Source organism: Amyelois transitella, chromosome 5 (assembly GCF_032362555.1).
Source record: "Amyelois transitella isolate CPQ chromosome 5, ilAmyTran1.1, whole genome shotgun sequence".
NCBI lineage: Eukaryota > Metazoa > Arthropoda > Insecta > Lepidoptera > Pyralidae > Amyelois > Amyelois transitella.
Window position 1 is genome coordinate 5,106,148 of NC_083508.1, and position 25,229 is coordinate 5,131,376.

General features: G+C 36.4%; 2 protein-coding genes across 6 annotated transcripts in view; both read right to left on the reverse strand.

Annotated features, from left to right (window-relative positions):
• Positions 1 to 18,514, reverse strand: part of LOC106139075 (partitioning defective 3 homolog) — a 42,533-nt gene extending 24,019 nt beyond the window's left edge. Inside the window, exons 1-2 of one of the 3 annotated variants that reach the window (XM_060944473.1) lie at positions 4,652 to 4,753; positions 1,312 to 1,545 (exon numbers count right to left, since the gene is read on the reverse strand). In XM_060944473.1, the coding sequence (XP_060800456.1) occupies positions 1,312 to 1,437 (126 nt within the window). In that variant the 5' untranslated portion in view covers positions 1,438 to 1,545; positions 4,652 to 4,753. Of the gene's footprint in view, positions 1 to 1,311; positions 1,880 to 4,651; positions 4,754 to 17,992 lie in introns of those variants that run through there. The other 2 variants (XM_013340423.2, XM_013340421.2) reach the window with 2 other exon arrangements.
• A 1,633-nt stretch (positions 18,515 to 20,147) lies between these two features.
• The window catches only part of LOC106139091 (Ca(2+)/calmodulin-responsive adenylate cyclase), a 63,276-nt gene continuing 58,194 nt past the window's right edge, over positions 20,148 to 25,229 (reverse strand). For all 3 annotated transcript variants that reach the window (XM_060954841.1, XM_060954840.1, XM_060954839.1), the window contains 4 exons: positions 23,914 to 25,201; positions 23,556 to 23,771; positions 23,384 to 23,465; positions 20,148 to 23,300 (listed from right to left, as the gene is read on the reverse strand). In XM_060954841.1, the coding sequence (XP_060810824.1) occupies positions 22,878 to 23,300; positions 23,384 to 23,465; positions 23,556 to 23,771; positions 23,914 to 25,201 (2,009 nt within the window). In that variant the 3' untranslated portion in view covers positions 20,148 to 22,877. The remainder of the gene's footprint in view (positions 23,301 to 23,383; positions 23,466 to 23,555; positions 23,772 to 23,913; positions 25,202 to 25,229) is intronic.

The window sequence follows — 25,229 nt, forward strand, 5'->3', positions numbered from 1 at the left end:
TCAACGTTATCAAATGTTTAACTACAATTTATGACGTCGTGTGAAACAAGCGAATTACTTTCTTGCATAGTTTCGAGGATTTCATTATCGTCGATAAAGTTCGCGGTGTTATCCAAAGCCAAAAGTATTAAAAGATTATTTCTAGCATTCTAATTATAAGCACAAACCTAGGTATGTTACATTTATTAGAATTATAAATAAAAACGAAAATGGAAAAATCGTTTTTTTCAGCCTATTGGCTGCAACATAAAAACGATTGCGTTTACATTGCAGAATGTATTTCACTATTAATTAATCTTTATATTACTCACTAGGCAAGCCTGTATCGAGGAAGCCAAAACACTATGACAAGAATACATTCTCATTTCTTTCTGTGTATGTCATAGGAGACCAGAACAAAAACAGCAAACATTATATGAACATTTTAAGCTGGATTAATCAAGTCAACAAGACAAACAATATCGCTAATGCTATTTACGGTCATGTTAGTCACTTTATTCCAGTAGTAGTCCTTTTCAGATGAATAATTCACAGGAACATTATTGGCCTAGGGTTACATGAGTCATGAAGGGTTTCCGCGGCCGCTCCACAGCTTGGTTCAATGAACTGCATCGCGTGAATGGCAAACACCAACCAACGCCAATGTATGGTGGGTAACTTATAAATAAGACTTTGTCGACTAATGAAGTGCTTTCCAACACTTTCTGATCACAAAAGAGACATGAGAAAGCAATCGACAATGCAGACCTATATACTTATACGTCTTTATATGAAGTGTTGAGTTTTTCATGTAAGTGAAAGCCTAGAATAGAAAATTTAGAATGATAAGATTACACGCAGCAAAAAGATACAATGTTTATGTCAATATTTTTAAGAATGAAGCTCGTACTTATATAACTAATTTCCAAAAATTTCGCATTGCTTCACAAAACTAACATTGTTAATAACTACAATGAAAATTTCCTAGAAATTGACAACACTATCATAAATGATGATCATGACGCTGCGAGGCGTTGTTATTAACATAATATAATTTTGGTGCGCAAGCTTTTAATATGATTTGGATTAACTAAAATTAAGTAATTAAATTAACATTGAATTAAAATAATCTTTACTTTTCTAATTTACCCATACTAATATGATAAATATGAAGTGTGTTTGTTTATCCGTCTTGCACATTAAAACCACTGAATGAATCTTCATGAAATTTTCTAAACAAATAGTAGGTACTATATCGTTCTACTGTAGAGAGTCGGGAGTCGCGGGCGATAGCTAGTATTGAATAAACATGGTAATATTTTTTAAACTTACCGCATTTTCATGGGGTTTTGGCAGGATATTCCTTTGAAGTTTCTGCACTGGGTAGGTCTGTCTCCACCCAAACAACCTCACCAGTTTGTCCGCGACATCCTCACAACTAGGAGCCGAATCCTTCATTGCAATGATCACATCACTTTTGTGGAATTAACACTGATTTGTTCACATTAAGTTTCGTTTGTTCACTATTTAAATGTTTTGTATCAAGCTGTAGTTATAATGGAATAACTGACAAATACACCGAATACTTACATAAAAAGAAGAAGTTACATATTAGAATTTTTGAAGGTTTATTTATCTTTTGACGTAGGAACTCTATTTTTCGATGTTATATTAATGCAAACTCATTAATACTGGCATAATATAATTTTAAAATTGCTATTTTATAAGCTAATCACATATGCTACAATGTTACATTATTAAGACAGTGGCACAAGTAGATTATTTTCCTATCACAGATATAGAAACTAGACCATAGCGACCAGACACGCAAAAAGTATTTAATAAAAAATTGGCAAGTGGCGCGAGTGGACGACCGGCAGGTTCTCCGTGGCCTCAAGCGTCAAAACCGTCGTTATCGCCACATTCGTTATCTGACTATCACGCCCCTCTACTACACCTTCACTTGCAGGCTTAATGGCGCCTCACTATATCTATGAACAGTTCTGCAACAGCCGGTAGAATCACTACACGCTCGAAGAACACACGAAATAAACCAAAATTGCAGACCATACTGACTACTGTTCATGCCAAACTAAAATACTGGAAAAAAAGGAAAATGACATTAGAGCTAATTAGAATGGACACGATAGATTCCGGCCGATGAACAAGGAGAACAAAGAAAGCCATAAGAATAATATTTCACAAGCATTTGTCGCAGTAAATAGAAAATCTAATTATGTATATAATGGCACTGTACAATTTTTTTACTAAAATCTTTGATGGTCACAGGGAAGAGAAACCATTGTCATATTTGTGGGAAATAAAACAACAGTGTGAAAAACACATTTCTCAAGAAAACAGACTGTCGGATAACGTAAATTCGCGTCGTATCTTCGCTGGTTCTACAGTCATAATCAATTATAGCTTTAGAACCAGCCCATATCATACAAGGCCCAATATTATTGATCTCCCGACCACAGTACCTACAATAAACGAAACAAGCGGTATCATAGAAATTATTTCACTTCTCAAAAATGGATAGAATACCGTAAACATAAAAATGCTTTAGCGTCGGTACCTCGTCACGGCCAAAATAAGAGATCGATCGATTACCTATGTGAAACCTGAGAAACTGCGGTCCAAAATTTAAAAAAGTATTCTACTGAATCTGTATAATAACCACTTCTCTCTTTTTCGTTTAGTGGGATGACATTTTAACAATCTGGTGATAGTTATAAAAGTATAATATATAAATAGATTTTGAGTGCAATATGTATTTGTGACAATAAAATTTCTCTCATATTTTAAGTGCTAATATTTTATTACTCTTCTTAAGCTGGGTAAAAAATATGGCTTTCTTTCTAATTTGATCACGCCCAAAGTTTTTTAACGGCAGAGCTATATCTACAAGTAAAAACTATAAGAAAACATTAACCTAACAAAATCATACCCAACAAGTCCACCACTATACTCAAAAATTCACGTCTACATTTCTTCTAGATTACCTATTTGCAATACATTGACTCGAATAACAATGATTGTCTCTTTGTGCTTGCCAAGAAATTACAGGTTAGGTGTGTTCGAAGTTTGAGTAATCTTTAACTACTTAGGTAGTTGTTATTTGGAAATCACTTTCAAAAACATTTGTATCAATGATATACAGCATCACTAGAATAATATCTTATTATTTTTGTAATATATTGCCGTCAATTGTATGGAAACCACGTAAAAGTTTAACAATTGGCGATTAAGAACAGTCGCATTGCTCAACAGGCACAACACCATTCAAGCTAAGATAGCCCATTGTCATTGGTCGCCATGCAATTTGCTGCTGGGAAATGACGTGGGAGTCATGTGGCCTGCTTCTACTTAGAATGCGTTGAATGTTTTATGTAAACTTTCATCCAGTTAAATCATTTAGAACTATCATTATCAGTATGAGTACCTTATGTAACACCCCCTCCTCCTACTACTCCATCATTCTCTGTTTAAAACTGGAAACTAACATTGATTAAATATTGTATTCCAAAAGCCACAGTATTTTAGACACGTATTTTTTTCGTGTAACGATATCTCATAATTTTACCTAATAGCATTTTAAGTAGATAGTTTTAACCAGTTGCTACTTAATATGCCAGGTCATTTCTACAAGGTTGGTTTTGTCAGTTCGTCGTTTTAATTTTGTTCCAATATCTAAACAAACTCAACGAAGACAGTTAATTCTCAAAACTATGTACTTGAGAAGATTATCTTGATTTATTGATGGAGGTATAAGAACAATTTGTGGAGATTTCACGACTTTCTACCCCGGGAACTAGGTTGAGTAACTAGAACAGTGTCAGTCAGTTTACAAACACTCGACAACAACAATGCCATGATATTTTTGCACTTTGAAAAATTTCTTATAGATATTAGTTCGATAACCAATTTTCACATGAGGATAGTACTGAAGTTGGTTTTAATAACATAAATAAAAACCTTTTTTGCAGTTCCTACTACTTTAATCTACCCTGCGGTACCAATACTTTATTGACTTTCATCAAAATATATTTGTATTGTATATGGTGAAAATCGCTTTATTCCTTGAACTTAATCTTGAAACCGTCGTATGAGAATTCAAAAAGTGGTTAGTCAGCCAAGAAACATGGACATTGCGTGCACCGTGCAGTCATGCAACGCTGGATATGCAATGACGACCAACTCCGGTCTTGTATAAATTACAAATTTAAAATTATAATTACAGCCAGGGTTCGAGGAAACCATTTCTTGAAGAGGATACAAGTACCTAGGGATAAAAATACAAAGACTTCATGCTTTATTAACGAAGAAGATAATATTAATTCACATAACCCATCATACTATTTGAATTTTGAACTTGGGTAAATGACACCGAAGCATTATGCAATTGAAAAGGCATGTTACTCGTAATGTGCTCCTTCAGAAAATCTTAAAAATTTCAATTAACAATGAGAGAATCGACAATAGCTCAAAATAAAACGAGATTCTTATCACTAATAAATTGGCGCAAACAAAGATATCCTTGAAATCAACATTAATTATTCGTTCGTAAATTACTAGCCACCTGTGCAATTTTTGTGTCACGTCGATTCGAGAATGATTTCTTTCTAAATGATGCAAAACGATAAACTATTTTAATAATTTACAAAATAACCTATTAAGTTAGCCACTTTGAGACACACTACACATCAGGGCACCAATTTCCGTAACTGGATATATGAAAATGACTTTTGCACGTCACAAAATGGATGTAAACAAACTGGAGGCTGCGCGGCGAGCAACTGGTTTGACTTTCTGCGCGTGCGCCGGCCACGAGCGGCGCCCTGCAGCCTGAAGCGGGGGGAGGTCGAAGCACCAGGTCACCGCCCCCCTCTCTCCGCGAGCCATTGAAGTGCTTGCTCGGTATACCATGTAAACAATCGTTACACCTGTGCTACCAATATGCTAATATACTATAGGAAGGAGCAATCATTTCACAACAGTTTTCTATGTTAATTTTTTTCTGGAATAGAGTCATAAAAATGTTTCGTCTCTGCGAGATATGGTGTTCGGACACAGTTAATAAAAGATATGCTATATTCATTTTGACAATATCCTTAATTTAACACAACCACCGAAGGAGAATTCCTGGACGTGGTAACAGTCCAGAAATCCGTGTTTAATGAAAATCTATTATTCCCAAAGGAAGCTATACTTAGGGGTGATCAGGCGACGGACAACGGGTCAGCGGCAGGCAGTAGCGGAGCGTGACGGACGGCGCAGGCGCAGCCACCGGAACATTGGTCGAAGTGGGGTGCCGTGCCTCACTACCACCAATTCTTTTATTCAAGGCCAATTTCTTATGTAGATAAAACTCAAAAATATGTCATATGAAAAATAAAATAATTACCTATTTTAACGCGACTAAAAAAATATAACAGATTACCAGTTATGTTATTAAATTTAGTCTAAATATAGATTAATCTTACATACTACAATCACAATTTGCAAAAAACGAATATAATAGGTCTTCCTGTGAAACCTTTTTTATTGAAATACCTATAACTCTTGTTTCAATGAAATAAGTGTATACTAGCGCCATCTATCAAGTATCTAACAAATGATTTAACGAGTCGATCGACCCAGTCGATTTATCATGCGCAAAATGCATAATTAAATAAGATATAATTTTTCCTGTCGAATGCTTATATGACCAGCATCTGACGCTAACATACCTGAAATCTGTATAATAAGACGGTTCACAACTTCTTATTTTTTGTCTACATATTGATACGGCACTTACTCATTGTGTCAGATACTAGATGGCACTACTTGAAAATAGGGCTGTATGCTACAAAAACAGGGATGCACATGAACAGTGTAACTTTTTGTGTAGGGATGGCTCACTCAGGTAGGCCATTCCCCTGTAACCGCACCTGCGCCACCTGTTTATCCTTATCTAAATCATCTTTTGAGTTTCGAGAGACTTTATCGCCGTGGAAAAGATCAGTAACTTATACTTAATTATATGCATGTTATTTTAAACGAGAAGTTGGAGCCCTAAATACTATCACAAAATGTAAGGATTATGAAACAGAATCTTCCAAAAAGGTAAACCATGCCATTAAAAAAATTGCAATCAAGAAAAGTGTAGGTACTCTCGATGAAAATGGACTTGCGTGACGGAAAATTTATTGTTTAGAAATAATAATTGAATTAGAAGTGAACTACTTCTGGAAGCCATATGATTGCTGAGGATAGTGCGCATGCGACTAAAGGGACTGGTTGCTAAGCTCATTACCGGATTATTTTTTATGTCGTAGGTTAATTGGTAATCTTACTTCTGGCACAGTCAGTCATTTGGGGAAATTTTACATTTTGATGCCCAAATTTTAACAACTACCGAGCGAGAATTCCTGAACGTGGTAACATCTAGAAATTCGTTTTTGATGACAATTTGTTCTTCCCATTACGCCTTGGTATTGTTTTATATGTAATATTTTTAATGTACTTTTTGAAATGAAAAATAAAGTATTACCTTACTTACTTACTACGTATCCTCTCAAGCCTGCTGGTTGATTTTATTTCATTATTCCCTTCACTTGATATTTTGCAAAAGTTTGCATACCAGATCTTTAGCTAGACCTAATAATCTAAGATCAGAGCACTCTGTGACCTACATACCATGCCTATAGGCTGTCTACACCATTTCAAGAACTCCTACAAATCTTACATAACACCTGCCACTTGATTTTTAACAATTTTCAACCAAAATACATACATACATATACTTACGTCTTTATCCCTTGCAGAGTAGAAAGAGCCAATAAACAGTCTTGAAAAGACTGTAAGGCCACCTTCAGCTGTTTGGCTTAATGATAGAATTGAGATTCAAATGGTGACAGATTGCAAGCCCGTCGCCTAAAAATAGAATCCCAAGTTTGTAAGCTTATCCTTTAGTCGACTTTTACGACATCCACGGGAAAGAGATGGAGTAGTCCTATTCTTTTTTGTATAAGTGCTGGGAATAACACGGCACTGCTGGGAACCACACGGCTGTATACATAAGATTGTGGTCAAAAAATTTTAAAAGTCACGAATGTTTCTTTCATCTACTTACATTCCAAAATAATTTCTGTTTACGATTTTTATTGTTAGTATTTCACAAATCTATACTAATATAATTTACTTAATAACACATAAATGGAACAAACCGATTGTGTTATTGCTTTTTAATATGTATCAGAAAAAACCTATCTCATAAAAGGTTCTGCTGATTTTTTTAAATTATTTGATAATAACATTCTACACAAATTAAATGGTATTTGAGGTCTTTTTAAAAACATCTTATCTTACAAAGAAATTATAGCTAACTCGACAAGACCGTCCAAATGGTAAAAAAATAAAAGCGTAGTAAATATATAAAAATTCACATGTATTTCAATTTTTTTACTCAGGCTATAACTTATTTTCACCAGCATAGAAAAATTACCAACTGAATTTTCTCATCAGTTCCACTCGGGAACAATGGAGATATTTATGAAATGCACTGTAATGTTCAGTTTCCACAATGCTTTCTCGTGATAACATTATGATCGATGATTAAGCAAAAACTAACTAGTACTTACGATACTTCTATGCTACATACAATTACAAATTAAATTGCAATCATGCGACCATAACTACAATGGAAGAAGACAGGAAGAATTGCCTGTAGTAAAGAATGAGACGATTATAAATTAATAAAAGAGGTATTTATAATCTTCCAAAACTAGATATCAAAGGTAACAAATCTAAAGTCAATTCCAAATAATGAACCCTATTACTATAATTTTATTAAATATCTTATAAAATATAATAAATAAATTAATTGTAGGTACACAAACTTGCGAATCAGAATGACTAACCTATTTTAATCATAATTAAAGATTACTTTTTACTTTTTTTATATCCTGTTTGAAATTTATTTTATTATTGAATTGCTTTTAATATTGAGAATATTACCATTTTAAATAAATAGTTTATTATTAGTTCTAATAATGTGCTGCGACCGAAATAAAGTTATTAGAATATGTGGAAAGCAGAATTTATATCATTTCTTTTATATTAGAAACATTTATTTATTTATATCTTTAATATCGTTGTAAAACAACAATAAACACAAACGTCACCAACATGCGTAACTAATATTACAACAGTAAACGAAGTGAAACGTCTCCACAGAATCCGAGCAAAAGCAAAAATGTCGGTTGTAGGTATGTCGAAATGGTAGCAAATTGCTCAACTTTCTTCTTTATCTCAAATATTTTATACTTACCTGTTTTAACACTGGACACATCATGCTTTTGGCTTCCCTCAATTTATTATCTTCTTTCATACGAGTACATACAATTTTGACTTATTCCCTACGGGATTGATAGACCCAACAGTGTTGAAAAGACTAAAAGGATAGATTCAGCTTAATGGCATAATTGAGATTAAAATTGTGAAAGGACGCTAGCTCATCGACTTATAGAAGAATTCAAAGTCATTTATTAGCTTATCCATTGAGTAACTTTTGCATTTTACATAGGAGGCTGCTGGCACACAATATGTTTTTTATTTACTATCAAACCAAATAAATTGGACTATCATAAGTCATGGTTTTCAAATGAAACACACAAGAGGGACCACTTTCATTGCACGGCTCTGCCGGAAAGGTCTCTGATGGCCGGAAAGTGTGTAATTGTGGCATTCGGCTTGACGGTATTTTACGTGAGTTAACGTGGGGTACGCAGTCGAGGGTGACGCTGGGAGAAAACGAGAGTGTTGGGCGAATTCCCATGACTGAGAAATCAACATGTATTAGTTTCTGAAACAATGACTACTTGATAGTTACTATGAAAATTGTTTGAAAGAATGATTTCAATGAACAATGCTGCAATAAAGGATAGCGTGTTTTAGGCGACCTGTCACCATAAAATTGAAAACGGGCGCGAGACGGAAAAGCGGCACAAACTACAAATCTCATATTGATTCTCCTGGAACTAAATACTTACAAATAGTAATAAAATGAAATTAAAGAACAATCACTAAGCACTTTTTTATTCTATGTTTTGTTATTTTCTCCCTACAACTATATTTTACAGAATAAGTACATTCTAAGTACAAAACAGGCATACCACACCCAACTGATGCGCATGCAAGGAATGTTGATTTGCGAGCCCATCATATCAGATTACATTTACGCGACCGATACCGTTGAAATCAACTAGGCCACATTTGCTTTTTCATATCAATTGTAAATAGAAACTGATGCTCTTGCGTTTCAACTTTGTTAAGCAGGTAAGTATACTTATTATAAGTTGTTACATAAAAATTATTGAGCAGTCCACAAGCCTCACTCATTTGAGACTCTAGTTCAAAAGCCTCCCCTCGCTTCTAGTCTGTGGCCAATTCTACAATCAGAGAAAATATTTTTGGTTAAAGTTACAAAACAAAGATTGTATTTTTACTTATATGTACTTATTGCAAAGGTTGTCAAGATAGTAATAAAATAACTGTGTCTTGCACATTACGTGCCAAGTGTAATTGTGAGAGTTTTATTTTATCTCTTCACAATAACAGGAACACCTGTAGAATTGCATGTCAAGATGGTGCACAGATTCATAAAGGCAATAATTGTAAACACGATCAACGGTTAAGGATACATTTATTATTAAAACACATACACCATTGATTTCCCCGGAAGGGAAGACATTACATGTATCCTTGCCACGTCTCCCACTTCTTTTGATTCAATACATATTTTCTAATGAACTTATTAAATTAATTCGAGATATTTTTACCTGCATTTGATTTCAGGTCCGATTAAATTCTTTAAGTTATAATTTTAAGTTGTAGGATAATATTGAAGAATTAATTGTTTCATATACCTACTCAGCGATTACTATAGATTCACAGGTCTAAGTAAACTACTGATATTACATTACTGCCCTAGAATAATAACCGCTGTCCGCAATGACCAGCAGGCTTTAACAATAGCACAGGAATTGAACCTGTGTACCTGTGCGTTTCCACATTGTATTATTGTTATTGTCTCTACAACTACACTGTTGACCGTGTGACAATGGATGCTGTTAAATATTTTAAACATCCAAATACCAAGGCTGGAGATATTTTGAATTAATTTATTTCGTTTTAGAGAAATGCCTGCCCTGCAAAAAAAAATTGATGACCCTATTTATTATAACCTTAGTTTTAATGCGATATTGTATGAATTTTTCATTACTTAAATACTGGAAGGCTGACAAGCTACAAAACAATAAGTTAGTGACTGGGAAATTATACGCATTCGAGTAAGTAATAGGTTCTTTTCTAAACAGTGTTTCTAAGAGTATCCTAATACAAGTGAAGTTGCAAACGGTATTAATTTAAACGTTAGATTTTATTCGCGATATGAAATAAACTTGGTACTCCTAAGCAATGGTTGCCCACGCGCAATTTTGATCCGCACAGGCATTTGCGCGCTCCTCCCACACACTTCGTGATCTTAAAAGTAGTGTTAATACAGAAAGATATACCTATTGTTAGCGGAGGGCCCAGAGTATCATAAAGCCTCGGTCGAGCTTGCATGAAGAATGTTATAAATGAGGATGAAGCCAAGGGAGTATAGAAAGGATCGGGACATGAGGAAATATTAGAAGTTGAGAACTTTAAAAGATTAAAAGATTGAAAGGCGTGATTATATGTGTACAATAGTACTTAGCTAGAAGAAGTACGAGCTGTGTATTGGCACAAATTGTTTAAGATGTATTCCAAATATATGTTTGAGATCACAATGTTATTGTGCTTCAAGACGTAAGGGCAAATAATAAAATTTTAGACAGCTCAGTGCACGAGATATTTTTTATTTGCCGCTTTGTGTCACCGGGCTGTATTTCATGAACCGTGCTTGCTAGAAAGCTACAAAGCTACAATGTCACAAATTATGTATTTTTGTTGCCGTTATAAAACAATACTTTAAAAAGACATCAACGATTTACTGCATCGAGGAATTCCGATTGAATGTGTGAACTTCTGTACATTGCTTATTTATGTCATACCAGCAAAGGCGCAAGTAGCCATACAACAAGCAGATATGATGAAGATTTTAATCAAAACATTCATACACATAACGAGTATAGCATTATGAGTATAACATAATTTGACAATATCATTTAGGTGACATAATATGAAGATAATCTATCTTTCTGCAAAGTTGGGAATTGAGTGTAAAGAATTTTTAATAGGTATTTTAAATAAATAAGAATTATTCTTAAGTTGAAGATACCTCAGTTCGTATTTAAATTATAACTGTATGCTTTCATTAATGATATTTAATAATTTCCTACATTCCAGTAATAAAAAAGAAACAATTGTATAATTGAAGATATAAGAGAAATAATTGAAGGAAATGAAAAAAGGTAATAATCCATCAGTTGGGATTCGTCTGGAATCGAGGGCTAATGGACAATGGCTTAAAAATAGAGAAGTAGACAGGTAACATTCCATAGCGGAGGGGCGGCTTGTAATTACATGAATAAAAACTCGGGTGAAAGACACACCACAGACGGCCGACCAGCTCCGAGTGTCTATTGAACTATGAATGTCTGGGCGATGACGGACTAATGGCAAGGCCATATATCTAGGCATCAGATTTATGAAAATGGATGTACAGGTGTTGGTGGTGTTGTTATTCCATCGACGCAGATTATTTTGAGCTGAATTACAATGAAAATGAGTATTAATATTAACACAAGCAATAAGGTAAAAACTACGAGTAAATTTACTTACAAAAAAACGATAATTTTTGTCATATGCATGTGTTACCTAGGTGAAAGTGAAGCACAGTACAATTTTACATTTTTATTTAAGGAGCCCTTTAAAAAACGTTGGGAGATCAATAATAGCTTCAACACAATACATTTTTAAATCAGGACACGCACGTCTTCGAAATATCGTGTAGTCGTGTCCGATAAGTCGTGAGATCGTGACGCAATATAGTGGAACCGGGTCCTAATGACTAGTAATTTAATCAAATTATCCATCACGCTATTCTAATCTAGAGATCGAATAGATTCGGGCAACGACAAAAAGTCCAACATTTTTCCCTATAGAACAACATTCTTGAGCCAAACCAAGAGGCGGTCTCTTGGTTTGGTTTAGACACGATTCGCCAGAGACCCTACGATCTTAATGATGTTTTGTGAATGTATATAAACTTATTTTGAAAATAAAAGTAACGATAAGTATGTAAGTACCTAGTTACTTACGATTATGGGCGTGTTATTTGGTTAAGGTGCTTACAAACATAACTTGGTTAAATAGACAGAACCTAACACGCTTGACTGACCTTGAAAACGCTACTTATTCTTACAAAACTGTGTTTTTGTGCTATATTTAGGAAATTCCTACAACAATGAACTTGTTCACATTTCTGGTTCTATTGCGCATTGTTGGCGCTTCTTTGATAGATTGTGATCATTTTCCACGCTTTATATGTATTTTGCTATATTATATATGTTCGTTGATGTTATGTTAGGACCATTATATGCCCTGATAAACATCTACTTAGGTTCCATCTCAGGTTACTCTGTAAATCTTACTAATGACCAAGAGAGTCAGAGTCTTTTATTTCTATTCTAAGAAGTCTATCATTGAAATTCCATTTCGTCATCCTTCTAAAGCGAAAGATCATTAATTTAAATTTAAGCCATGAGACGACAACCGCTGTAAATTGTAAATATCTGTGATCCAATTAAAGAACTCCACAGATAAAAAACTTTGATAAATAATGAAAACCTTAAACAAATAACCTAACGCTACATCTTGTACTACCCGAGAAGGTAAGTACCGAACCGAGATGCAGAGCTATATAATCGAGTTTTATTTACTCCTATTTTAATAGAGTAGAAATAAATAAAATTTCTGATTCTAAAGAAAACACAGTTTATCTTATCAATTCTATGACAAGTAATAATACGATGAAAGCAGACAACAGTCGTAAATGGATATCAGATCTGAAGATAAACAATGAAATAAATGCAAGAAATGGAATTTATATGTATATCAGTAGTCGATCTGAGGGTATTGTCTTCGACACTTAGCTGCAGAATGTTATGTACATATAGTATATCTACATTACCTACTGCATAACTGACGCAATAAGCACGATTACGATATCAATAAACCGGTGGTAAGCAGCAAATATAAATTTTACGATAAAAAACGCAACACAACACAAAATAAATATGTCGTGCTGTGTGGTTCCCGGGACTTTAGAAACATTCCGTCTCTTTTCCATGGATGTCGTAAAAGGCTTAGATATGAGAGAGCCCTATGAGAAGAAGTAGAGTACATTTTGTTTTTTTAGATCTAACTCGCCCTTACTCAATCGTTGATAAATATTTTGATACGTTAAGTGCGCTTGATTGGACATAACGATGGCTATGTTTGTGAACTTTGAGCACCTTACATCTAAACCCACATACATCAGGTAGTAAGTGCTACGCAAGTTTATAAAACACTCGATCTGAGTCATCATGCTCATACAATGTGCGGCGGTATGAGTAGGCATTCCACCATCATATGATATATCATTAACATAGGTTCTAAATAACAAAGTAACTTTCTATAATTTTTGTGTGTTTTCAGGACAGTTGTACAACTAAAAACTGTCCCCTCAACTCTTATCTAGTTTGATTAAACATCTGAAATCATAAAATACATAGATTGAAATGGCCAACGAATATTGAGTCACCAACACGTGCAGGATCTGATTTGGTCACAGAAGCCGACAGACGTGTCGTGTCCAATTATTCATCAAAGACAGTTTACGGTAAGTGTTTTGCTGCATTCAAATTGGTTGACTTGCAATGAAAAATAGTTGAATCCAGAAATATTTGTTTGTACTCGTATGTCTAAAAAAAGGTAATCTGTACTACACATGACATTTGATTTCATTAACTGACTGACAATAAAAGGTCGTCGATAATAAATAGGTCGAGGGGAAAAATATTACATATTCAAAATATAATTGGGGCAACTACATGTATCCAACTTGAGGTAGGTGCACTATAAGGAAACTATATTATCTTCGAATACACGAGTAAATACCTTAACGGGAAGCGAAATTGTCGGAATCCAAGGAAATATTGTGAAATTTGTTCGATACATAAAACAGGTTTAAAAAACACAAACGAAACGCACTATTACATTTGAAGTGCAATATGTGTTCTTATAGTTGTTCGGCCATATAAGCAATAAATAAGTACTTTCTTATAATTTTCCTTTTTTTTGATACTCTTAAATTAAACTGACAGTTACTTATAGATATTTCTAGAATGTATGAATATCTACAAATTAAATATAATGAAATGGCTTCTGGGATCAGCGAATAGAATGAGAGCCGTACGCAAGGCTTAATGCACGCAACAGATCAATTACTCGGCAAACCGATCTATGTAGACAAAGTGGAGCAGTTAATTGCTTAACTGGACAGTAATGGTGACCACATCCGCTCTAGATGACTAGGGCAACTCATACATGGATGTAAAGACAAGATATGTTCAAGGCAATCGTAGGAAACTATTACCTTCGTAAACTAAGTCAAAAGAATGTATAGTGTTACTTATATTTTTTACTTTGTTTTGTGGTCGATATTCGATCTTCCATGTTCCCACTTTTCCCCACCATTCTTTGTCTCTTCACTTTTCTGTTTGAATGATATTTTTTTCAAATTATCAAATTAAGCCAGTGGCCCACTTGCCCAATTAGGCCACTGATAAGATTAAGGTAAATTCATTGAATTATTAGGCGCAAATGACCTTTGTTCTTATCATTCATGAGTCAAGTGTCGTCATTTTGTTCACGCTCCATTTAACAAAAAAGAACAGGTTATTCACATTTTCTTCATTAAACAATCAATAGAGGTATAATAATGATTGTATTTTATTTAAAAAGGGATTTTTTATTTATTTTGACAATTTGATAACGATTAAATATTCAAAGAGCTGACAACAGATAATTGAACTTTCTTGTCTCAATAGTTTCAAATGAATAAGAATGAGAACGTCTTTCTCCATTTCTTTGTCGAGTTAATATGATTCATTATTACGAGTTGTTTAAAATAAGCTATGAAGATTTATTGAACTAGGTACATGGTATTTTAATTATATTTTTACTCAAAACATAAGCCAAAATCGGTACTATATCTTCTCACGCTTCAGAAGTTTAATTAATGAACCAAGATTTACACAATCTGGAAATACTTATTTGAAATAGACCTCATGTTAACATGTGCACCACATCAATTTGGAATAAAACCGTCAGATTCGGACAGAGTCTCTGCTATCCACTTGACAGGAAGCCGACATATGGCGCCATGGGAAGCAGTCTTTGTTGTTTTTTCCACGAATGTATAATGTTCATAATAAAATCGAAGTTTATGCATTATGCTGTAAATCAATCAAGGGATCCTTGAAGATTAAGCGGTTGAACATGTTTTACGATAGCAGCTTTGGTCTCATCTTAAGTCTTTTGATGCAGAAGTGTACAATAATGATTGTTAAGTTTAGTAAACGTAACGTAAGCAATGAAACTTTTGCCAGAAAAGTGGAATGATGATAATAAGAGTTGACGTAAACCGAAACAGACTACGCCCACAATTCTGTGTGCTTGTTTGTCATTAATTTTGTTTTGCCATATAGATAAGCTAATTACAAATCTGAATTCTGGCCCCTGGTATTACACAGCGTTTACAGTTCATATCTATCAAATAACATGTCTAAATGAAATGGCTTTATAGTAACAGCGGTATCGTAGCGACGTTATAGTATGTAAGTACTTATTCATAAGAATGTCTCGTCATTTTTCTGAGAACCGGTCTTCGGGCGATCCACGGCATACAGCACGGGCACAATAGGTGTTTCGAGTTTGAAGGCGCCTCCCGAGGCTCGCATACCTGGCGAGGGCCGTGCCGGGACGTTCCGAAACAACGGGGCCATTGTTTTGGTTATCCAGTATTTTCCCAGTTTTGACTGTTTTAAAGAGTTCAAAATATATTGCCGTCTGGAACGTAATACGTGACGGTACAATAGAAATAATATTTTAGTACTTTCGACCGGTTTTGTTAAAAAAAGGTGTACTATCGAAGTCTGGATACTATATCGTTCCGCCGGTAGACCGGCTAACAAGATTTTTCCGCTTATTAAATTCGGTTCGCGACCTTTCCGGTGCTGTTGTGCAATAAATAGTCAATCATGCAGAAATGCACGTTTGCCGATAAAACTTAACTTTTACTTTACATAGGTGAAAATCTTATTGACCTAAGAATTGAACTACCACTTTTGTTACTGTTATCCCAACCATAAAATCCTATTTAATAAAGCATTCATACCTAATATTGATTCCGTCTCAATAAAGATTATGCATATTTATGTCTTCACAAGAATGGTATGCGAGATATTTCACGCCACGTATGATTGTAAACAATTAGCAATGCACCGTGGTGGTCGGTGCAAGGCCAGCTGCTGCCTACGTGGTACTTGCTGGTAAGAACGTAGGTCGCGGGTTCTAACAGGTGAACGTCTGTTGCTAATGAACTTAAATAACGCTGTTTAACAAATTAATTTTCAAGGCTTCTTTTGTGACATACGATTGGATATTTGCAAAGTGAAAAATGCAAATAAATCTCCTTTTCTAAGTCTCTTGCTCAATGTTCAGGATTAAGACCTTATGATTCCTTTCAATCAAACTTAATCAAAACATTGGATCGATAACTTACGACATACCTACTAAATGATGATGCAAATTTCATAACACGCAACAAAATTACCTAAGTTCGAGCAGTTCCTTAAAAAATATTGAATGATATTTATGTTCAGGCATTGCTTAAACTTATAAGTATTTAATTTACATAGTCTAAATGTGGCAATTTTTACGACGGATATGTAATCCAAGCGTTAATCTTTATTTACTTCTATTGACCTAGATTTGAAAGTAAGGTGTTAACAGATAAGTTATTGCGAATAATATTCGTAAAATTTATTTATTCATGAAAACTTTGCCGCGACTGCATGGCGTTTAAGTGCCGACTGGCACGTCAGTGTCAAAAGCTGGTAGACTTGTGATAGCGGTAGCCTAAGGCCTATAGAAAATGTGTAATTCTGGGCCGTATTGTGTGCCTAGAGTCATGTTTGCTTTATTATGAGAAACAAACATAGTAATATTTTAGGTATTTGAGATAATTTCTGCTCGTCTATGCTTCTTGTCATCGGAGCCCTTATAATAAAACCTTCCAGTATACGTTCGTTTTCAGTCATTTCAATTCTTTGACTGTCGGTTTATGCACGTGCTGTTTTTGTTTTACTTGGGTAGGACGGTTACCTACTTACGGATTGTTTTTAAATCGTGCCGTCTGCATTATGAAATTCAAGCTAGAGTACTTACTGCGCACAAATCTAGTTTGACTGCATCACAGCAAAGCTCCGCCAAATGTGGCCAGTGCTGACCAGTCAGAATAGACATGTCGCCGCGAAAGTAGTTCTTGCTCCGGCAACATCGTGAATTCCATAGCCAATGGTCATTAGCGCAAAAACCAAAGGTGGTCACGTTACAAAACCTCCTTCTATCTCAACCATTTGTGATACTGACTAGATTAAGCCTAATGCAATCAATTTAAAGCCTGCTATGGAATCATGTGTGCATATTTTTTTTCACTTTAATATGATGAAAAGATATTTATTTTTCGATACCCTATGTCCAGTCATATATGTAACCTAAAACGTAAGATGCATAACGATCGTTAAGTAAACATATAGCGATTGAGTGCCGTAGCAATCTACCCACAAATCGAAAATTGCTATTTTATCCCAACTGACATCCTCGTAACTTCCTTTACGTTACTCGCCCACCCTAACACACATAAACACGAGCCGATAGCCAATGAAAACGCGCGGAAACGGCGCGAAAAGTTGATTGATTAGAGGAAACCCACCTGTCCTGTTGCTTTCTTGAAGCGGAGTGTCGCCTCGCGGACGAGCTCCCTGACCAGCAGGTCGCCAGCGCCGCACGGCACCAGCACCCGCACCGACCCGAAACACACCGTCACCTTCATGTCACACCACTATGATTCACCACAACACTACGATAACACCTCACCACTCACAAATTGAAGCATCCACAAGCTAACATATTAGTTTATCCACAAACTAATACGAGCACAACACTATCTGATGCACATGGCAAAGGTTACCCTGCGTCGGACCCGCTCTCGAACCACTGGTAAAACAAAAAGGATAAAACTACTGGTGCGTCCGTGTATTTTCATAGCGCAGTTGTAACATCCGTCAGAGTACTGAATTCACTGTTACTAATTTAATAATTCACAATCCAAATACATAATAAGTATTTAACACTGAACACATTTCGATAAGATTACGCGAAATACGGGTACAAAATGCGCGCTCTCAGCGACAGCAACGGTCGTGGCAAGGAACATGAATAAGAATTTGAAGTTGTTTGTAGCGTTGCGGGGCCTGAGGGGGCACGGGGCGAAGCCCGACCGGTTACCGGCGGCAGCCAATGAGCGGCCGCGTCAGGCAGAGCAGCTGCGCCTGTGGTGGTGGCTAGTGCGCCGCGTCAGGCCAGGATTTACACTACTACAAACTATTTCAGAATATTTTGAATGAAACTTTCGCTGATTAAAAATTTTTACCTGACTCATAGGAATCTTTATGCCATCACCAAACCGTTTTATCAGCTTTTATAAACCAGGTTACAATTTAAAGTTTAAGTGAACATCGGCATTCCGCTTCGATATGTGAGTCACACTCACGCACATTATTTTAATAACAGCAATAACTTTTGCTTTGCTGTTGTTTGTTGATGTCATTCCAGTAGCTATATATTTTCCTTGTGTAAAGTAATGACGCTTGTTTAACTCTGAATACGAAAACGCTTGATCAATATTACCATGCCAACCAGGCTGCAGATAACATGCAGTAAAGCTAAAACAAAGTTCCTGTGTTTGTGTCAAAATTACAGAATTTTAAATATCTAGTTATAAGACTAATCTTTAAAGTCGATCCTCTGCAAAGGTTCAAAAGCGACACAAAAACGTAACAGGTTGCAGCTACACATTTTTTGCCATTTAGGATAGTTACCTGTTCTATCCACGCCTTATTATTATTATCTGCCAAGACTTTCCAAGCCTCATAGGAACTCGAAATTTATATTCGTAGGGTTTAGTGGTCGTAAACGCCAATCCTGAAGTAGTTATCACTTTTATAATTTTTTGTTCAGAAAGAATTTGGAAAGTAGGTAGGTACAACGCTCCAGACATATAAAAACGAATAATAAAAACCACGTGGTATAAAATTATGACATCCGTTCTCCTGGTCTCAGGTGGCAAGTTTCAAGGTGAAGGGCATTAGTATGCGGAAGACAACACGCCAACCGACGACACCTGAACCTCTCTGGGTATGTCAAAGCCATTAAAGCATCAGGAATTCATAGATGGCCCTCACATATACTTCGGTACATAGGATCTTTACTGTTTGCAACTTCTTAGAAATTACAGTACAGTAACGGTTGAGAATATATATGAGATGTTATTTTTGATGCTCGTGACTCATTTGAAACTGACGAGAAGATTCAAGCTAAGCATTTAAAATAATGTGAAGATACTATACAATACGATCATAATTTAAAGAACTGTTATAATTTTATTTAAATATTCGAATAACGAAAAACTTCATTAAATTAAAATAAAGTTTTATGCTGACTGACTAGATCGAGGTCTATATGGGTGCACTTAGATAGCATTTGTTAAGATCGTTTGGTCATGTGGAGAGGATGAATTATAATATAAATGAATTATACAAGGAGAGTGTGGAGGGAAAGGTCGGAGTGGGAAGGCCTAGTCGAATGTATCTTGATCAAATTAAGGAGGGAAGAGTTATGAATGTGGATGATGCGAAAGAAGTATGCAGAGATCGCGGCAAGTAGAAAGATGTAGGCTTTGCCGATAGGTAGATAGGATTTCTCGAAATTCATATGGGAACGGAAATTAAGCTATGTCCTCTCGTAAAAAATTAAAACCATATGCAGATCATGTAAATCATTTTTAATTTGTAAGTAATATTGCTTAATTGAATTGAAATAAATAAAAATAGGTAGGTACATAATACACATTACTACACAAGGCGCAATCAAGTAACTACAAAAATAAATGTATTATACATAAGATTTACTATTAATATATAAGTATCCAGTTTGTTAACTGTTCGAAATGAAATATCAAATTCGTTTTAATTGATATTTTAATTAGGTACATTCAGCATTTATTTATGTTTTACATAGTGCTCTACATTTCAACATGAATTACGTAACAACAATTTTCAGTGTGTAATGTATATGTACTACAATTACAATGCTTTTTTTATCTGCCTTTGTTTATCTTTTCATGCGTTGAATTACAATTATTATTTAGATTCCATAACAAGTTAGTATATTAAAATAGACGACCGTATTGAGATGCTTTCATCTACCGGGGTTACAAAGGATATATTTATTCTAAACAACAGATATTCTCTATTTTCCAAATCGTATTTTTTTTTCAAAAGTTCTAAGTTTCAATTTCGATTGAATACCTAGTATTTTTAGTCATGGACTTATTTATAACAACATTAAACAAATAATGTTCATACAAGCTTTAATTAAAATATTTTGGCACTATGTGTACATACATCAACAAGAAAAATATTGATTCGAAATACAAGGAATAAAGATAGCAAACATGATGATTATTAAAAAAATAATGATCTCTTCACTGCATGATAAACTTATTTAAAAGTGGAATAGCACTTGACATTTGAACAATTATATTTACAAAGATCAACAATTGCCTAGATCTCACTGAAGCCCTGTCGTCAGCCCTGATTAGGTTGATAAACGTACTTTCTCCTCACAATAAGTTAACTCTTTGCCTGTTGCTCGGAAACAATATCGGGCAAGTTATTATTATTTGAAATGCGAGAAATATACTTGCTTTTTATTTTCTCTCGTCAATGAAATATATACATAAAGTCACGTTCATATCCCTTACGGGGTAAACAGAGGCCACGTACAGCGTATGGCTTAATGATGGAATTGAAATTCGAATAGTGATAGGTTGCAAGCTCATCGCCTACAAGAAGAAGCTTATCAGCTTTTATTAGAAGCTTATCCCTTAGTCGCCTTTTACAAAATCCATGGGAAAGATATGGAGCGGTTCTATTCTAAAGTGCCGAGAACGATACGGCACCAAAAAGAAAATAAATAAACCGCTTACTTTGCAGCGTAAATAAATTAATCAGTGTAATTCGGAGGTTTATCTAGAGCAAATATCAGTGTAGATTAATAAATCATAAAAACGGAATCTTAATATATACTTAATATATATGATCAATTTGAAGTATAATTTTGATTAGATATATCTAACCACGAATGATTGAAACACCACTTGTAAGTATTTGTTTAATTTTTAAGTACACAATCTAAGTAAACCAGTTATATATGCAAAGTAGGTACGCATGACTGTGCTATTCATTGATTACATTTTGCACTATAAAAAAAAATAGGTATTATTTATAACACAAAATTGACAGAGATGTCAAAGATCAGTTAGAACTTAGGAATAGGTATTCTCAATAAACAAAGTTATTATTTTTTATGCGTAAAATTGTACTTTTCTCGTAATAATCTGTATTTGCTAATAAGATGTTTTAAGTAGTTAATATATAAATAAAAATAAATAACTAAAAATAAAGGTTCCACAGAGGTATCTCAAGAATATCAACATAATATTCGTCTAAAACCAAAAAAAAATAAAAGAGAAATAACAAATTTAAAGAAACAGAAATTAAAAGATAGAATCACAATGGCACCATTTTTATAATGACGGGAATAAATGTTGTATTAAAGTGACTAGATAATGTAAATTACGAAAGAGTGGAGTGAAAAAATGATAACGACGTGACTTCGTCTCTCTTAACATAATGTTGTAACACGACGACGTAGGCGAATTCGGTTCATAATAGTAAGCTATTAATAGATATAAAATACAAACTAAATGATATTCATTTTCATATAGGTATTCTAAATTACATATGTAGGATTCTTTAATTCTCAAGAAACAATCTCTAAAAGATACTCTTCCAGTCTATGGTAACACTGTTTACACTAAAGATTAATTGAAATGCAAAAGTTTATATTTCCTTCGTAAAATGTCTTGTCTCGACACTGAACACGTTGGAGACAAGACAAAACTGTACACAGCGGGAACCAGCCCTTTACACTAGAACTTCTACAGCACAGTTATTGGTCGCTCGAATTCAATTTCATTAGAATTATCTAAACACAAACCACAATATTCAGAGCACCTTATAATTGTAGAGATTATCGCATACTCCTAGATGACGCACGCCATCACATGGCACCTTCGGCTGTACATGAATATCATACAGATTTATATATAGTTTGTATAAGGTACATATGGACAATTTACAAAGTATAAGTCATTAAAATCAACAGGCACATCAGCAGTATAACAAGACCGATACGAAAATATCGACAGTTTCAATTTTTCTTTCGCTACACTCGGTCCATCCACCACAAACAAGTTTTAAAAAGAAAATCTTCTGAGTATTCATTCTGTTAAGGAATAGAGAGCGAATTCAAAATTTCGTCACGTATCCGTGGACGTTTCGGAAGTCTGTCATGAACGCGTCTGAGATTTCTTAGCTATCACAATATTACCTCAATCATCGATTCAAAAGTACACACGAAACTAGTTCAGTCAATCGAATTCATACTTCACACAAAGGTATCACAAGGTATCACTACACATCACTCTCTCCGTCGGTGACGTGGGCTGGCTGTCCAAAGTTCCTTGTAATAGATTCGCTCACAGTGCGTATGTTCGCTAAGTATCTGTGCGCGGGTTCATCAGAGTCGTATATTGCACTAAGGGATTCGAGGGAGACTAAAGCCTCAGAATCGAGAAGACGAGACGATGCCCGAGAGGAGACATCGTCGTCGCGGTCGAAGTAACAAGAGTTGACGTCACTGAGGGCCGCCTCGGCGTCCGTGAGCCCCGCCTCGTTCAACATGGACACATTTTCCAGCGCCGGGTCGTCAGTGGTGTAGCCGGTGCTCTCGGGCTGACCCCCGTCCCCCTCCCCGTCCCCTTCTGAACATGACGAACTCCATTCGGATTGACTCTCACCGTAGAGGCCCATTTCTCTGTGATTCGAAGTGGTCACCTAAAACACAAATCGATTATGTAGTTACTATGGTCGGTTTACTGTGTATGTTTTACGTTATAAAAACCATACAAAATATTTACCCGGTTATGAAGTCTATCCTGGATTTCACTTTCTTGCTTATCCTTTGAAGTTGCCGCTTCCGCCTTTCGTTCGCTAGTTGGACTAAAACAATACAAAATTGTGGAATAGTTTTATTAGAAAAATACTGGCAATAAAATGAACATAATTATTATATTAAACGGCAAATAATACCTTAGATTGTGTTCAGCGGAATGCGTGGGTGAGGGTAGTTCAACCACGACGTCGGTGGGCAGGACCCCGGGGAACTCGTTGGGCAGCATGGCCCCGGCGCGCCCCGGGCTCACCTCCGCCCGCGCCAACTGCGTGATGGCGGCTAACCCCACTGCATGCAGGGGGCTGCTGTTGTTGTTGCAATTGCGAACCGGCTCTAGTGCTGGGTTTTGTGCCCTGACATGAAAAATTGGGAGGTTATTTTTGTCTGGCAAAACTATAAACTTAAATAAAATGGCAGTGTCAATTTTTTCCCAATCTTTATAACTAATAAGGATATCAAAAGATTTATTTAACGTATACATTTTGAAATACTTACCTTAGTTCTAATTTCAATTCCTTACGCTCCACTTTCTGCGAATTACTTTTTAAAATATTCTTATCATCGAGCAGCCTTTGTATTTCTCTCTCGAAAGGTGGAACGCAGACCACGTCCGTCGGACTTCGTTTCGTGAACACTTCTCTGCTATCGTGATTCAAGTGTTTCAGATGGTTCGGTCTACTGCCCGAACTCGAGAACGAATTGGTTCTATGCGCAAAGCGACCGGAGACGTCTTTCTTGTCCGTTTGACAACAACCGTCCCGTTTCACGGAAGCTTGAAGCATATTGATTACCGCTGAGGGGAACCTCTGGAACTTTTCTTCATCTTTATGGTAGTCGTCGCCGCCATCTATGAATTTATCATCGAGCGATGGTTTCTTATTGATTTTATGTTTAGCGTATATTTCATTGACGCGATCGGGAGCAGGCTTGCTCTGTCGGACCGGGGGATAGTCGTAGGTGGGGTTCTGGTTCCGCTGCGCCCTGAGCGGGGGGACGTAGGGGAGCGGGCGCGGCGGGGAGGGGGACGCGTCGGTGGTGCGCGAGTAGCTCTCGTCGGAGGAGCTGAGGCTGGGCGAGCGCGTGAGGGAACTGAGCTCGTCGGCGGAGGAGTGCACGCGCGGGCTGCGCGCCAGCGGCAGGCTCTCGCTGGAGCGCGGGCGGGGCAGGCGGCGCTTGTGCGCGGCGGCGGGGCGCGGCTCCTGCGGCCGCGGCCAGGGCGGCACCAGCGCGCGCGGCGGCGGCCAGCGCGGGCCCGCCAGCCCGTGCGGCGGCGGCGGGGGCGGCGTCTCCTCCTCCTTGATCCTTCTGCTCTTGCTTCCTTTGTGATTCCCGTTCATCTGGTGACCGTTAGACGGCAGCAGCGGCTCGGTCTCGCCGGCGACGGACGCCTCTCTTAGAGGCGGCAGTCGTGAAGGGTTCGAAGCGGCTCTTCGCGCGGAATTCTGCAGCATCGCGAGCGGTGTTGCGACTCCGCCGTATGCGGTCGGTGGATTTTGGGTCGGGCCGTTCGAGGTCAGGTTGACGGGGCCGCCGTTAACGGGCGCCCTGTCTGTTAAAAAATATGTCGTCATTTGGCCTTTCCCTTTTACGTTCACGAATCCACGACAGGCGAATCGGTAAGGCATATCTTTGAGGACCTGATACACCTCCTCGGTAATTTGCGTGTGGTTCGGTAGACCTGTGGAATCCATCCTGGACGCGACATTGACTGTGTTACCCCAAATATCGTACTGTGGTTTTCTTGCCCCTATAACCCCAGCGACGACCGGCCCGATGTTTATACCTAAAAAATCATATCATACATTAAAATG